Source organism: Molossus molossus, unplaced genomic scaffold (genome assembly GCF_014108415.1).
Source record: "Molossus molossus isolate mMolMol1 unplaced genomic scaffold, mMolMol1.p scaffold_m16_p_9, whole genome shotgun sequence".
NCBI classification, from domain to species: Eukaryota; Metazoa; Chordata; class Mammalia; order Chiroptera; family Molossidae; genus Molossus; species Molossus molossus.
In genome coordinates, this window is record NW_023425403.1 from 48,006,873 (window position 1) to 48,023,866 (window position 16,994).

The window sequence follows — 16,994 nt, forward strand, 5'->3', positions numbered from 1 at the left end:
ACTACCTACCTATTTTTCCTGAATGATAAAAATCCTATACAACTCCTGCCTCAGCAAAGTCTTGACTATGTAGTTTTCTCTGCTAACAGATTAGCTGTGTCCAGTCACATTTGTTATCACTTTTGCAGTTTACTTCTTTTATAAATTAGAGATGCATTTTGTTTAGAGGAAAGTACACACGTATACACACACACATTGATTTATACTAAAATCACAAAAAACTTTTAAAATGATGTTTAAAGTAAAATTGCTAACCTTATGAGAATATATTATCATAACATTTCTTAGAACAAACATAAATAAGAATAGTAAATAAGTATGCAGAGTAGCACCATGTATTTTTATACAGTGAGTAACCATTGCAGAAAGAATCATCTTTAGGTTCCAACATGATTTAGAATCTTTTTGCTTTGTTCTTTTTATATCATCTGTTATCTTTATTAGTTTAGTTTTTACCAGATATGTTCATTAAGAGACACCTTATCTTAGTCTGGTCTGGCTGCTATAACAAAAATACCATAGACCTGGTGGCTTAAACAACAGAAATTTATTTCTCACAGTCCTGGAGGCTGGGAGGTCCGCGAAGCTCTGGTACATTCACTGTCTGGTGAGGGCCACTTCCCTAGTTCGTGAACTGTTGTCTTTTTGCTGTGTCTTCACAGGGCTGTAGGGCAGGGGAATCTCTTCTGTGAGGGCACTAATCCCATTCCTGAGGGCTCTTTCATGACCTGTCACCTCCCAAAGGCTTGGCCTCCTAAATACGATTACATTGGCAATTAGGTTTCAACATTTGATTTTTTTTGGTGGGGGTGGGACACAAATATTCAGTTCATACACACCTATTCTAGTTAGGAAGGAAAAGAAGAGATAACATCAAATAAAGCTAATGATTAAAACGCTTAATCCTTGTCAGGCTGAAAAGAAGCATAATTATCTTTCAACTGCCTAATGTATAACAACTTTATAAAGGGATAGAGTGTAGTAGCTTCATTTGATGGTTTTCATCCTAATGATTTCTACCAGCTTTTTTCTTATTTAGGAACTATTAGAACATGATCAATTTTGTATATTACAGACATAGTAAAATGCTGACAATTATAAGTTGTTTACTCAGTAGGGCTATTACTTCATCAACTGAAATTTTTAATAAAAAGATTTTGAGTAAGCATCTCTTATAATGAAAAAAGTTTAAATTAATCCATGTAAGAAGATTTATTCTGAGTATAATTTTCCAAGTATATCTGGAAAGATAAATTGGTTTTAAAAGATGTATAATTGATTAGTTAAAAACATCATTTTGAAAAACCCATTTATGATTCATTATGGGAGCAGCTTCTGAATGACCTCAGTTAGATGTCAAGCCAGTGGGGCAAATAATTTTTCATGCAGTGAAAGAGAATATTTGTAGTAGAATATAGTGAGAAAAGAAAAAATACATTTTACCTGTTGAACTTTGTGCTAATTTTCACAACCTCTGTGTGTTTTGTTTATTCTCTCATAGGTATGAGAAAGTGCCAGTCATCTTGGTTGGGAACAAAGTGGACCTGGAAAGTGAAAGAGAGGTGTCGTCCAATGAAGGTAGAGCCCTTGCCGAAGAGTGGGGCTGCCCCTTTATGGAGACTTCTGCTAAGAGTAAAACAATGGTGGACGAACTCTTTGCAGAAATTGTGAGGCAAATGAACTATGCTGCGCAGCCTGACAAAGATGACCCATGCTGTTCTGCATGTAACATACAATAGCATTCAAAAATGGCTCTCGTGGACAGGATTTGCCCAACATCATAGGCGATACAAACCTCATCTGCTCAGCTGCAGAGTTTGCAGGATGTGTGGTGTGAAGCTACAGTGAAATAGCAGCCCTCATTCAGAATCCAGCAGTGATTGTCCGCTGAAATCTCTGAGTAACATTTGGGTTCAGTAACTACAGTTTTCACCATTGTCCTCAGTCTCCTATATGCACCTGCAACTTTGAGGTATAGCCAATCGATCTACAGGGTGATCTCCTTTGAAAGCTATGATGGCATTGTCGCTGAGTTGACCGAAGCAACTATTGTATAAATTAAAAATAATCATGAGAAACCAGAAGAATTCCTATGACCACTACAATTAAAATATTTTATCTTCTGTAAAAAGAAAGAAAAAAAAAAGAAAATTAAAGGAGAAATATTTTCCTACGAGAGTACTGAATTTCAAGAATTGAGATAGTGCTTCTAACCAATGTATTCCGTCAAGTAAGATAACAGCTGACCTGCCAACAGCATTACAGGGAGAGATTCTTTGCTCAACTGACACATTTCTGTTTTTCAAAATCGATGCTTACTTGTAGATGTTATCCTAATTTGTGCCACAGAACTAACTCATGCATCAGTCCCTGGTAGAGCAAAAGTCAAAACAGATTGTGTAAAAATACAATCTGGCTTTAGAATGTGTAAAATCACCTGCTTTGCCACTGAAAACGGAGGCTCTCACAAGGGTTTGAGCTGAATTAAAACCCCAAACCCCCCCTCTGTTAACGAAGCAGGTATGGTCTTGATTACATTACTGAACAAGAGGGAAGCAACTGCGATGCAAAGAGATTGCCCAGCCTTCCTAACCAGACGCGTTCTAGTAGTAGCTGAACTAGTACCATCATGTAAGGAAAATGAAGCCATGCTGCATCCACATGTTCCCGTTTGCAGAAACCTCACAGGACAGGACAGATTTCTTGCATTTTTATGTTTGTTGAAGCAGCAAATTCCTTCTTGCCTTTAAGGGCTATGGTTGTGGTGTGATTCTTGGTTAACCTGCTTTCAGAATCAAGTTTCCCGTAGCAGAGCTTTATTGCAGGCATTTACAAAGACTGAATGACCATGTTGAAAGAATTTGGGCATAAAAGTAGAACATAAATTAGAGTGGAAGGCAAGGGACAAAAAATAATCTTTTATCCTTAATTTTCCTGGAGAATTACATACAGATTTTCTTATAACAATTTTGCCCTGATTACTGAAGTGGCAAATAAAAGTAGAGAATATTTTGTTTTGAAAAGGTGCTCAAGCTCTGGCATTTCTGGTTTGCATAGCCATGAAGTACTCATCATTTGCATGACTAATGGCACAGGAAAAACCTATGCATAAGTTTTACAATCAAGTGTAGGAAGGGTTTTTAACTAACTTCAACGTTATAAACGCTGAAGAGAGTACCTTGATTCTCGAGATAAATTTGGCCTTCAGAACTGCAATATCACTGAGCCTGTGATCGACGTACCGCCCCACATTTTGTTGTTTCATGCTCTTGTGCAAGTAACCTCTGGTCTTATGTGTGTAACTGAGAGAATAGTGTGTGTTTGTGCGTGCATGTGTGTTATTGTTCCTAAGAATTTGGCACAAGTCAGACAGATGATTGCCTATACTGAGAATCCGTGCTGCAGAATAGAGTATATCCAAAACGCCTTTTTCTTTTCAATTATTTACATGCTTGTTATAAATCACTGGTAGCCCCCACCCAGTGTTTAGTAAACTGGCATTATGCTTAAAGGATTGAAAAAAGGCGGATAGTAACTTCTCACAGATGAGAAAACAGATTGTCAAAAGTCTTTGAATTGTGAATCTTTCCATTGTTCAGTATAGGTTTTTTAGAAGCCCCAATTATGAAGCACCTTGTTTATGGGACAGAAAAATTCTAACCAGTTTCATTGAAACAAATTCCATTGTGTAAAAGCTGATTTGACTCAACGTATAGAGAAATCAAAGGTTCAAGAAGTATGATTTTTCTACTGAAATAGAAATATTTGTTAGTGAATTGGTTGAGTTTTGAAACTTCTAACTTCTCAGATTGATTCTGTTTTTAGAATTCCATATTTAACAGCAATTTACAAGAACTAAGATTCCACAGTATAAACATCTGTAAAGATTCTACACTTTTACATAATGGATTGCCATGCAGACAAGAAAAATAAGTTTAATAATATAAAAGGTATAGCAAAATGTAAGGTGGAAAAGATGATCTAACAATTGGGGTTTTAGTTAGAAGTGTTTGTGTCGGACAGTAGGGTGGGCTTTTACTGTAAAGATGTTAATAATAACGGACTTGGCTGCCTGATCACAGTGTTTCCTGCACACTTAATGACAAAGCATCAGCTGCGATATCCAGAAACCGGGAAACCCTCCTGTGCTCTTACTGTTGGTATTTCATCTGGTATGAATATAACTCAGCTTGAATGAATGTGCTTGTTGAGATGTTAATGAAAAGCTTAAGAACAGGAAGATGAAATTTGTTGGCACATGAAATAATAGCGACTACAGAGAAAAGTTGGTGACCTTGTGTTGCTGTTATTTTATGCCCTGATCAGACTAGTAACTAGATAAGTGAAAGTTTTTCTAACATGCCTTAAAAATATTATGGTTTGATCCAAAGACCCACTTTATTTTTTAGCTATTATGATAAGAATTTCTGTTTTTGTTTTGTCTTGTTTTACTGTTATACAAAGGTGACATTTGTTCAAGTTCTTTTTTTTTTTTTATGTTGCAACTTTTTTTGGTTCTTTTAAGCTGTGATAGCGATGGTAACTGATGCTTTTCATTTTGTTCAGCTTACACAAAATGAGCCAGCATCTGATCAAACATGTTTCATAAAATCTTTCTTAAACTATTGAAAGGTGCTTTGATGATTTTCTCCTTTGGTTTGTAGAATTAGGCCTGAACTTGACTCTAATTGCTACAGTTGCCATCACTTTTCTGTGGTAAAACTACTGATATTTGCTTTTCTATATAAAAATAATGTTACCTAAGGATGTCTGCTATTTTCAAGAGTTGTCTAGTGGGAATGTTGTCTGTTTATGTGTGAATGTGAAAGTGATTGTTTTGTTTGTTGCTGTTGGTTTTTTGTTTTTTAGTTTTTTGTTCTTCTCAGTAGTCTTCTGTTAACAAATGGGTAAGCTTTAATTGTCTCCTTAGCCAATCAAATCTTAAAGACTATAGGGGTCTTTTCTTTTTTTAATTAATGTGTCATTGTGCATCTATTAAATCTTGATCAGGGTTTCAAGAATGACTGCAGTGGGTTTTGGAAACAGACTTATCATTATTGATTTGGGGTTTCCCAGAGATAAATATAGTTCACAGTTAATTGTTGAGCTCTAATACAACTGACCATTTAAAATTTAACAACAGTTTATTGTTTTGTAACAATGTCAGTTGTTAAACCTTGACATTTCAATTAAAACATGAATTGTAGTTATAACTCAATGCAAATTCAACAGTTGTATTTGGAGTTAAATTATTTTAACAAATAAATTTATTTAATGAAATTTTCTCTGCATTTTATTTGGTTTTGTACATGCTCATGATTGAAATGTACTTACTATATACAAAAACAACTAGAAATTGCCACCAAATGAATTAATATTTTTCATACAGAGATATTCAAGTTGAATAAAATTGAGAATTCATCATATAAAAAGGGAGATTAGTACATCAGTTTTATACCCTTTATTAAAAAAGCCCACAAGATTTAAAAATCGGTAATCACAAATATAAACTTAACTCATAAATAGTACTATACACACACACACACACACACACACACACACACTTCCCCCTGACCACAAGTTTATTCAACACAAAATAATACCATTAGATTAATTTGAAGTTTCAATGCTAATGTTAACAAAATTGTTCTAGATGACATTCATTAGCAGTTGCTTTATGGTCCTACTAGTGTCACTAAAATATATCAGTGTCCTTCCACTGATGGCTTGGAGCTGTCTGTCTGTTCAGGTCTGGTGGAGTTCCAGGCGCCAGAGCTGGAGGTTGCTGCTCTGGCTGTAGGACCTGCCTGTTCTATAGGGCACCCTGTGAAGGCTGACAGATGCTGTTAATTACATACAGCTTCAGCTGCTTGATAAGGAGCCCATTCATTCCCTAAGCCAACTTAAACTATGCCTTGTGGTTATGCTGCCTTCAAACTCTGTTGAAACCCCTGGCAACATTCCATCAGTTTAGAAGCACCATTGTTTTAGAATATAAGAATAATTTGAATGAATATAACAGAGGCACTGTAGACAGAATCTCAAATATTTAAAGGAAACATGCCTGTATTTTAGTATGATAGATAAATATCTGCTGGTTAGCTTTCTTTATGTTCTCACTTGAAGCATTTGCAAAGTGTTTAAATTGATCAAATGATTTCGATCGGGAAAATTTCTTTGTGACTGAAAAACAGTATTTTGAAATTTTCCCAAGTTATGCAGTTTCTTGATTGTTAAGGGCCCATGAATGGACATATAAATAGCTAAAGGAATAAAGTGCCACCCAATTTGGAACCCATCTGACCTCTGGGACCTGTGAAATAGAGAAAATTGTTACAAACTCCCTTAAAAAGGTAGTGACTTCTTATTTGTTTTTTAATTTCAAATATCCATGTTTCCATATAGATACTAATAAAACATTGTGGCACTTCATTTGTTAATGGATGTTTGTTTTTCCTTTTAAGTAGTAGGTTTTTAAAAGATCTGCTGCTGTTCCAGGTGAGGTGATGTGTTATTTCTTTAGACATTTTCTTAGGACAATACTCTTCATGTTACTATTTCTCAAAGACTTATTAGTGGAGGAGAAGGTAGAAGACTTTCTGCTTGAAAGATTAAATACAAAGACCTTTTTAAGTACACACAAATTAGGAAAAAAGAAACTAAATAATAGATACTTGGGTCATGGAAGTTTTTATAATCTCCCATTTCAAAAACTCAAGTATCAAATATTTCATTGTTTTATTACATTGTTTATTACAATTTTACAGTGACAATATTTGGGATATAACTTACATTTTTACCTTAAAAATTAGATATTAGTGAAAAATACAAAGAATAAAGGGAGCCCTGGCCGGTTTGGCTCAGCGGTTAGAGCGGCGGCTTGTGGCCCAGAGAGACCCGGGTTCGGTTCCCATTAAGGGCACGTACCTTGGTTGCAGTTTGTTCCCCAGCCCTGGTTGGTTCGTGTGGGTGGCAGCCACTCGATGTGTCTGTTTCACGTCGATGTTTCTCTCTCTCTCTCTCTCTCTCTCTCTCTCTCTCTCTCTCTCTCTCTTCCTCCCACTCTATCTGAACAAAAAATGGAAAAATGTCCTTGGGTAAGGATAGAAAAAAAAAAGAATAAAGGGAAAAGCCACTCAAGTCCACAAAACAGCCACGTTAACATTTGTAAATCATTGCAAACACCTTTTTTTTTAAATATGTTTTTATTGTTTTTTTTTTTTAGAGAGATATAGAAACACCAATGTAAGAGAGAAACATTGATGGGCTGCCTCCTGCACGCCCCCTACTGGAGATTGAACCCAAAACCTGGGTATGTGCCCTGACAGGGAATCAAACAGGGACCTCTCAGTCCATGGGATGACGCTCAGTCCACTGAGCCACACCTGCCAGGTACAAACACCTTTCTATGCAGGTATATACATGCAGATACACACAGACAGGTAGAAGGATGAATGACTCCATGTTACTTGTGAGAAATTGGCTGTATAACGAATCACCTAAGGTCACTCAACTAATGAAGTGTCAGAGTTAAAGGTGCAGGCTGAAACCTCTAACTTTAAATTCCTTTTCCCCACTGTTAATTCTTTTAGTGAAATGATGGCCATTCATCCAGGCTCATTCAGCTATTATTCATTGAGGGTTACTCCTACAATTGACATGATGCAGCAAAACACAAATAGGCACATGTACATAATCCCTGATACACAGCTTAATTCTAGCTGCTCTAACAAATACCATAGGCTGGCGGCTTATACAACAAACATTTATTTCTCACAGTTCAGATTCAGGCCCACAGATTTGGTGTTAGGGCCCATCTCCAGGTTGCAGACTTTCACTGTAACCTCACTTGGTAGCCAGGAGAAGGCAGCTCTCTGAGGTCTCTTTCATGAGGACACTAATCTCATTGTGGGGGCTCCACCCTCATGAGCTAATCACTTCCCAAAGCCGCATCTCCTAATACCATCACATTGGGGATTAAGTTTCAAGGTATGACTTCTGAGAGGATTCAAACATTCAGACGAGACATCCTGTGCCTTTCCCTTTGCCTCAGGGAGATACAAATGAGCCTACTGGCAAGAAATAATTTATTTGTACCTTTTCTACTTCTGCATGCCAGTACTCCAGTAACACAGGCCAAGCCAAAGTCCTGGGCACAGCCCATAGAGGCTGTTGCTGGCTCAGTTCTTTCCAAAGGCAGCAAGACCGCCTGAGTTCTTCCATTCTGGGAATCTGAGGTGTCTGCATGGTGGATGGGGGTGGATGGCAACACAACAGAGCTCCAGGCCTCTGCTGTTATAGGATGTGTCCACTTCCTAAGGAAGTGTTCAGGCTAACAATAGGATCTGCAAGGGGCTAGCTCCTGGAGGGTGGACAGCAGGGCACTGAGCTAGTTTGGAGACGTTAGCAAAGCTGAGGGAAGTATATATCAAATACTACACTGAATAAGAAATCCTGGGTCCATGCTTACAGTTCAGTAGACATTTTTAGATTTTAGTCATTTTTAGTTAAAAATGTCAGGATCAGAAAGCATTTTCTAAGACACTCCTACAAAATGAGAGGCAATGTACATATTCTTAGAGCAATTGAAGTAAATTATTGTTTAGTGGGGAACTACTAAAGCTGAGAAATTACATGCTATTCGTGGAAGGACAATAGAATTTCTGTGATAAGAACCACAAAATCTAAGTAAGACAGCAAATGAAAAATGTGACCCAAAGCAACTGGGGGCTTCATTTATTTATTCCTTAGTCATGTCTACGTGGTAAGAAAATAAAAAGCTGTGGCCTACAGTCTGTGAGTCCAGGTTCCAGAGGAAGACCTGCACATGGGATGTTATTGTATTATTATTATTATTATTATTTGGATAAGTTTTCCCCCCAAGTGTGGGTTCAAGAGGTCTTATACCACGAGATATATATATATATATATATATATTTTTTTTTTTTTTTTGCAGGAAATGATTCTAGAGTCAAGTAAAGTTTGGAAAAGTCTGCATACTACATCTCACATATTGAAAAAGGTCCTGAAAAATTCTGCTGATGATTCTAAAACCAACCTGACCCCAGGACACTTTCTTTAAACAATGCATAGTAGCATGCTCTGGAGCAAGATTTGGGAAATGTTGCTGTTAGACATTTGCCTTCCAGACCCTGCTGTGGGTACTCTGTCCAGGTGTGGGGGCCGGGTCACTTGTGAACCCGAGAACTAGTGACAGAGAGTGAAACGGAGAAAGCACTGTGGTCTCTGTCCACTTTCCTCAGGTCCGCCTTTACCTCGGCCCTCAGAGCTAACCTTTTGAACAAGTAAGAAGAGGAAGAAGGAAAGATAAAATCAAGAAAAAAGTCAGGTCTGAAACAATGACTGTTTTCTTCTCAAAGCCTATATTGGCCAGTCTATATGTCTAATCCTAGGCCAACTCATAACAAAGGGTCTTTTCTTACCAGAGAGCAGCCTGGACCTTCCTCCCCACACCACAGTACCCACCCCATTGCACTGTGACTCACCAGTGTCCTTGACCTTGGCCTATGTCAGGAAGTGATGAGTTTGGGGTACCATTAAGAAAGCATTGGCCTACATATCCAGGAATCCCTAAATCTTACCCTGATTTTCCCTATGTGATCTCTGAGGGTGATGTAAACTCCTGTGTACCCAATTTCACAAACACACACACACACACACACACACCCTAAGATACCAGGGTGAGGGAACAGCAATTACTTACTGGAGTTTTAATTATAAAATTGCAGTGAAGAACACTTGCTAGTGCGTTGACTGGACCCCCACAGACAGGTTGCTGAGGAGCCTAGAATGAGAAGCAGACCCAACGGCCTCTGTCTACTTCTATCTTGAAGTCTGAATCCAAATATTGAATCTTGCCTCCGAGATGCAAAGAAAGGCCAGAACAATTCTGCTAGCAAGAAGAACCAAAAAAGGGAAAAAGAATTTGGCCCTGGCCTAGGAGCTCAGTTGGTTAGAGCATCATCCCAATGCGCCAAGATTGCGGGTTTGATCCCCGGTCAGGGTACATATAAGAATCAACCAGTGAATGCATAAATAAGTGGAGCAACCAATTGATGTTTCTCTCCCTTCATATCTCTCTCTCTCTCTCTCTCTCTCTCTCTCTCTCTCTCTCTCTCAAATCAACTTTTAAGTTTGATCCAATGTCCGTGAAGGGGCCTCTGTAGGCCATCTGCCCAGTCCTGAGGGGAGTATGGAGGAGAGCGCACAGGCACAGGGCTGTGCCGGGCAAGCTGCCTCAGGCTCATCTCACTTCACAAGGGAGAAGAGAGCTGGGCAGAGAAACCCTGGCCTTTATTCGGGGGGGGGGGGGGGGGGGGGCATCTACACAGCCTGCTACTCTGGCTAAGGGAGCCTTAATCCCCTCATCCTCCAACAGCTGACCTTTTGAGAGTGAAATAAAGAGAAAAAAGTAAGACAAATACAGGTAGGAAGACAGCTTTTCCTCCACCAGAGCCTGACAACACCTTCTTTATAAGTGGAATTTAAATTCCTTTTCCCCTCATTTTATTTTATTATTTTTTCACCCTTACTACCTTCCAGTTTATTTACATACTCTGTATTAGTTATCTATTGCTATGTAGCAAATGATCCCAAAACTTAAAGCAGCAAACATTTATTATCCCACAGTTTCTGTGAGTCAGGATCCCAGGCAGGGCTTGGTCCTCACAAGGCTGCAGTCAAGCAGTGGGCCGGGCTTCAGTCACCTTCGGCTTGGATCCACTTCCAAGCTCCCTCAGTGGCTGTCGGCAGGACTCCCTTCCTGCAGGGCTGTTAGACTGAGGTCCTCACCTCCTTGCTGGCTGTTGGTCTGAGGCTGCCCCACATGGTTGCACCATAGGGCAGCTCACAAAGTGGCAGCTGGCTTTATCCTAGTGAACTGGTTCGAGAGCAAGAGAGGAAAGTGAGCAAGACAGAAGTCACAGTCTTGTATTTTCATCTCAGAAGTATGTCACCACTTTTGCCATATCCTCCTAGTTAAAAACAAGTCACTAGGTTCAGCCCACACTCAAGATGAGGAGATTACACAAGAGCCTCGTGGTGGTTAATTTTATGTGTCAACTTGACTAGGCCAGCGGTTGCCCACATATTTGGTCAAACCTTATTCTGGGTATTTCTGTGAGTATTTTTGGATGAGATCAACATTTAAATCAATAGACTAAATAAAACAAGATTCCCCTTCCTGATGTGGATGGGCCTCCTTCAATCCACTGAAGTCCTGAATAGTACAAAAAGGCTGACCTTCCTCCAAGTAAGAGTGAATTCTTCCTACCTACCAGCCTTCAAACTAGAACATTGGCTTTTTCCTACAATGAGCCTCCAGCTGAAACATCGGCTCTTCCTGGCCCTCGAGTTTGCCAGCCTTGAACTGGAACTGTGCTATTGGCTCCTGGTTCTCAGGACTCCACACTCAAGCTGGCACTGCAACGTTGGCTCTTCGAGGTCTCCAGCCTGCTGACCCAACCTGCAGGTCTCCAGACTTGCCCGCCTCCATAATCTCATGAGCCAGTTCCTTAAAACTTTTTTTTATATATAGACAGATGATAGGTAGAAAAGGAAGGAGGGGAGGGAGGGAGGGAGGGAGGGAGGGAGGGAGGGAAAATAAATGCGTTTTATCAGTCTGTTCCTCTGGAGAACTCTATCCCAGAAGTGAATACCAAAAGGAAGGGATCACTGGATGCCTTCTAAGAAGGCTGCCTACCATACACTATTATGAATTGTATACCATACTATCTCTCTACTTAGATAATTATAATCTATAGTCTAAGGATTTCACTGCATACTCTTTTTTTTTCTTTATTTATCTTGATTTCAATTTCTCTTTTACCATCACTATATTTAGAAAAAATGTTCAGTGCACCAGACCTACAGGAAATCCTTATCCAATACAATGCTAACTAGAAAGGCAAGAACTAATTATATTTAAGTATTGAATATTAAACAGGCATAAGTTAAAATTTTTTCTCATTAAATCAAAACAATTTTCCAAATATTTACCTACTATACCAGTACAGAACTCGAAGAAAATTAATTGGCCTTCATTAAACAATAAACTAGCATTTCAACAGACTATTTCTTCCATTGGTGGATCCTGGAAGTTATTCCGATATTTGCAGTGGTGGTGGGAGGGTTGAGTATTGTTTTTTCAGACTCATTTATATTTTTAATCAATTAATATTTATGGAACATCAAATAGGAGGGTTGAGTATTAACTTGTTATCTTGTTAGCGGAGTAAAGGGGTCCATTCACCTCCACACATCAAAGCCCAATCAAATGCAAACACTGAGTTTGCAGCAAAGAAAGTAGAAGTTTATTAGTTGAGGAAATGATGCCAAGCCCAGAGTCACAGGTAAGCCTGTGCTAAAAAAAAACACAAAAAAAACTGGCTTCCCAAAGGCGTCCAGGAGATATAGAGGAAATATCATTAATCATGGTGGCTAAGGGAGTTGGGGTCCTGGGATCTACTGGTTGGTTGGGGTCGGGGTCGGGATAGGGAGTAATGAATCGTTGTATCGGTCCTGATGTCAGCCTTAGCATTGTTCTATCTGGTTTCATGAGTGTGTGGTCCATAGGGTGGTTCTGCTTTCATGGGCCTGGGACTGAAACACAACTGAAGTAAAGAGATAGTATCTTTAGCTTGAGTGAAACTGTTTCAGTGGTCAACAGACCTGAGGTTTTGTTCTTAAGACAATTTGATACTGACCAGAATCTGGTGTCCTGAGGGCTTAGTGGTTAAGAAGGGGAGTGGACAGACAGACAGGAGAAAGGGTCATGTTAAAGAGCTGGAGTTTCTGAGCCATTACAATCTATAACCTCTCAAGGTCAAGGTTAAGACAAATTAATAAAATTAATTTGACATAAATTAACATTATTCAAGTGTCCATACTACCCAAAGCTATCTATAGAGTTTATGCAATTTCTATCAAAATGCCTATTGTGTATTTCACAGAACTAGAGCAAATAATCCAAAAATTTACATGGAACCGCAAAAGACCCCAAACAGCAACAGCAATCTTATGAAAGAAGAACAAAGTTGGCAAATCACACTACCTGATATCAAACCATACTACAAGGCCATAGTAACCAAAACAACATGGTACTGACTTAAAAACAGGCATATAGATCAATGAAACAGACTAGAGAACCCAGAAATTATGGTCAATTAATATTTGACAAAGGAGGCAAGAACATGCAATGGGGTAAAGACAGTCTAGCGAATAAATTGTACTGGGAAAATTGGACAGATACCTGCAAAAAAAAAGAAACTAGAAAGAATAAAATTAACTTAATTTGAAAAATATTTAGAATCTGATTTCTTCTTTTTTTCTATGTAAAGCTGGTTTATAATCGTCAGCAACAAAGCAGCTTAAATCTCAGGTGACAGTTGATTTACTCTCAATTTACTGAATTTACCTGGTCGCCCATTACCTGGTTTGTTTTATGGATTATTTTACCAGGCCCATGAAATGAGATTATCTTTCTTCCTAGAGAGATTTTCTCCCAGCTCTGGTGGTAGATACCCTGAGCGGAGGAGTTGTTCTGGGGAGCATGAAACCTGGAATGTCCCTCTCCTCCCCCACCAGAGGTCTTTTCTGCTGCAGAGGAGCTGGTCAGTGAACCAGTCAGGACTACCTATTACTAACCCCACCCCCACCCCACTGTCATTGGAATGTGACCATAGGTCACTGCAGCACCGTAAGCAAATTTAGTCTACAAACCAGTTCATCTGCAGTGGGTTAATAAAGAATTTATATTTGAGATTTGTTTTTTTTTGTTGTTGTTGTTTTTTAATCCTCAGGCATCTCGATGTGTCCCAACTGGGAGTCAAAACCACATCCTTTTGGTGCATGGGACAATGCTCCAACCAACTGGGCCACCCTGCCAGGGCTGAGATTTGTTTTTTAACTGACCAGTGGCATACCTATACTAAGATGCCCAAACCACCAACCACATCAAGATATAGAACATTTCTGTCACCCAGAAGTCTCCTTTATGCTCCTTCTCAGTCAATACCCACAACCCAGAGGTAACCACTGTTATGACTTCTATCGCCATGGGTTAGTTTTGCCAGTTCTTGAACTTCATATAAATTCAATCATGCAGTATGCACTCTTTTGTGTCTAGATTCTTTTGTTCAGCATTATGTCAGTAAGATTCACCCATGGTGTTATGCATAACAGTAGTTTGTTTTTTCTATCACTGTGTAGTATTCCTGTGTATAAACATACTTAAATTTATTTATGTAATCTACAACTGATGAGTATTTGGGCTGTTTCCAGTTTGGGTCTATTATGAATAAAGCTATGAACATTCTTGTAGACGACTTTTAGTAGACAGACACAATGCTCATTTCTTCTGGGTAAATGTTTACGAATGAATTGCTAGGTCACAAAAGACAACTTTTTCAAATGGTTGAACCAATTTACACAATAACAAGCAATGTGTGAGAACTCAGTTGTACCATGTCACAGGATGGAGTCCTGGGCAGCAGGGTCTGCAGCAGAGCTCAGTGCGCAGGATGTTTACAACAGAGTGCCCTTGGGATCGACTCCTGTGAAAGGGAGCAGTAGGAAGTAAGATTGGACAGAGGAAGAAGGAGAGCTGCAATGCAGGCCAGCAACCTGGGATTGGGGTGGGGAGTTAGAATAGCCCCTCAGAATTGTTCCGAATTGAGCCAAGTTGGCTAGTCTTTTGTGCCTTCCACACATCTGTCACTGTGACCTTAACTAAGATGCAGTCCAGACAGTCTCTGCAGGATTGGAGCTGGAGGCTGTCAGCACTCAGCAGCCAGGGCAACAGTCACAACAGTCATCGACAGGAGCTCCAGGCGATGCCTCCCAGTAGCTGCCAACTCCGCACAGCCACAGGCATACCTAGTGCTGTCAGTGGTTTTCATTTTAGTCATCCTGGTGGGTGTGTGGGGTATGTCACTGTGGATTTCACTTTGCATTTCTCTAAGGTCAGTAACATTCATAGGCTTATTGGCCATTGGTTCTCCTCTTTTGGGAAGTGCCTGTCTTTTGCCCATTGTTTAAATGAGTTGTTTGTCCTTTCCTTGTATATTAGTAGGAATTGTTTTTTACTTTATTTTATTTTGTTTATTACAGTTTGCATTCAACACTTTTTTGTATCAGTTTCAGGTGCACAGCACAGCAGATAGACATTTATATAGATTACAAAGTGTTCCTGTCACTCAAGTGCCCACCTGGCACCACAGATAGTTATCACAATACTGTTAACTATTTTCCCTGTGCTTCACCCTGACATCCCTATGTCTATTTTGTAACTACCCAGTAGTCCTTCTTAATCCAATCCCTTTTTGTTACCCTGTCCCCCAACACCACTCCTTGGCCTCCATCAGTTTGGCCTCTGTGTCTGTAAGTCTGTCTGTATTTTGTTTGCTCATTTATTTTGTTCTTTAGATTCCCATATAAGTGACACTATATGATATTTGTCCTTCTCTGTCTGGCTTGTTTCACTTATCATAATACCTTCTAAGTCCATCCTTGCTGTCACATATGGTAAGATTTCATTATTTTTTATGGCTGATGGTAGGATTTTTTTAATGTTTCATACATATGTATTTGTAAATATAATATCACAGTTTGAAGTGTGCCTTTTTTTCACCCCTGTTCGGAGTCTTTTCATAAACAGAAGTCCCTAATTTTGATGCAATATATCAATCTTTTCTTTTGTGATTAGTTATTTTTGTATTCTTTTAAGGAAATCTTCCCTTACTTCAGGGTTGTTGTTTTGTTTTTGTTTTTTTTAATGTTTGTATTGATTTTTTTTAGAGAGAGAGAGGAAGGAAGAGGGAGAGAAAGAAACATCAATGTGAGAGAGAAACATAAATAAGTTAATTGCCTCCCACACTTACCCCCACTGGGTATCAAACCCACAACCTGGGTATGTGCCCTGATGAGAATCGAACCAGGACCTTTTGGTGCACAGGATGACACTCAACCAACCGAGTCACACTGGCCAGGGCACTTCAGGGTGGTTCTTGACCTTCAACACCTCAGTGATGTGCTGAGTTGACCTTATGCATAGAATAATTGTAGAATAATTAATTTAATCATACAAATTTTTTGAACAAATAGAGATACAGCTACCATTATGAATTAGTCTTTATTTCATATTATTGATGAAATATTGAAACATTCAATTGACCATTTTGGCTCCTGACCAATGTTTCCCTAAATAGATTTGACCAAGTACTGAGCCCATGTTGGATAGAAAAAAGGATTCCATAAACAAATAAATTTGAGAAACCCCTGGCTAAACAAAATGAGGCAGGTGTAGAAACCCTTGGAGTCTCCATATGCTAATGTGCATCATGAAACAAAGAAAGATGGTAGATGCAATCTGCCTCCAAATTATTTGACCACAGAATGTTTTTTATCCTCAGAGCATTTCGCAGGACTGGTTTCTCACGGGGTTCTAGCTTGGTAAGCATGTCTAAGACAAAGGTATAATGTCCAACAAAAAGGAGGCTAAAAAACTGAATTGATGAGACCATAGTTATATTTTAAAATATCACTAAAAATAAGGGGGATAATCCATTTTTATATATTCATTTGTATACCTTGTTATAGAAGGATACTAGTTAATAAACTTAGAGAGAATGATAGTCTCAGGAAATCATCATTTTGCAATCCCCCACATAAAAGTAAATTTAGGCAAGGTTGCTAAGATTATTGGGTAGAAAGGTTATGAGGAAACAGGACATTCACAAATTATTCTGAATTAAGAGCAAGAGGGAGCTTTTCAGTGGGAAAATCTAGCTGATGCCAACTAAACCAACCAATCACACTTAGCACCACCAGCAATGGGCTCAAAATCTATCACAGGCCTCTGCTGTAACAGTGTCGAGCATCTCCTGTCACCCGGGTGGTATTCTGGCCCAGAACATCTAACTGATCTACTCAAGGGGAACTGTGGGGCTTCACAAGAAGCCATCCCCAGATGTGCC

General features: G+C 39.0%; 1 protein-coding gene across 1 annotated transcript in view; it reads left to right on the top strand.

Annotated features, from left to right (window-relative positions):
* RAP2A (RAP2A, member of RAS oncogene family) overlaps nucleotides 1-3,023 on the top strand; it is a 31,518-nt gene extending 28,495 nt beyond the window's left edge. Inside the window, exon 2 of the mRNA XM_036250437.1 lies at nucleotides 1,502-3,023. Coding sequence (XP_036106330.1) covers nucleotides 1,502-1,739 — 238 coding nt within the window. The 3' untranslated portion in view covers nucleotides 1,740-3,023. The remainder of the gene's footprint in view (nucleotides 1-1,501) is intronic.
* Nucleotides 3,024-16,994: the final 13,971 nt, after the last annotated feature.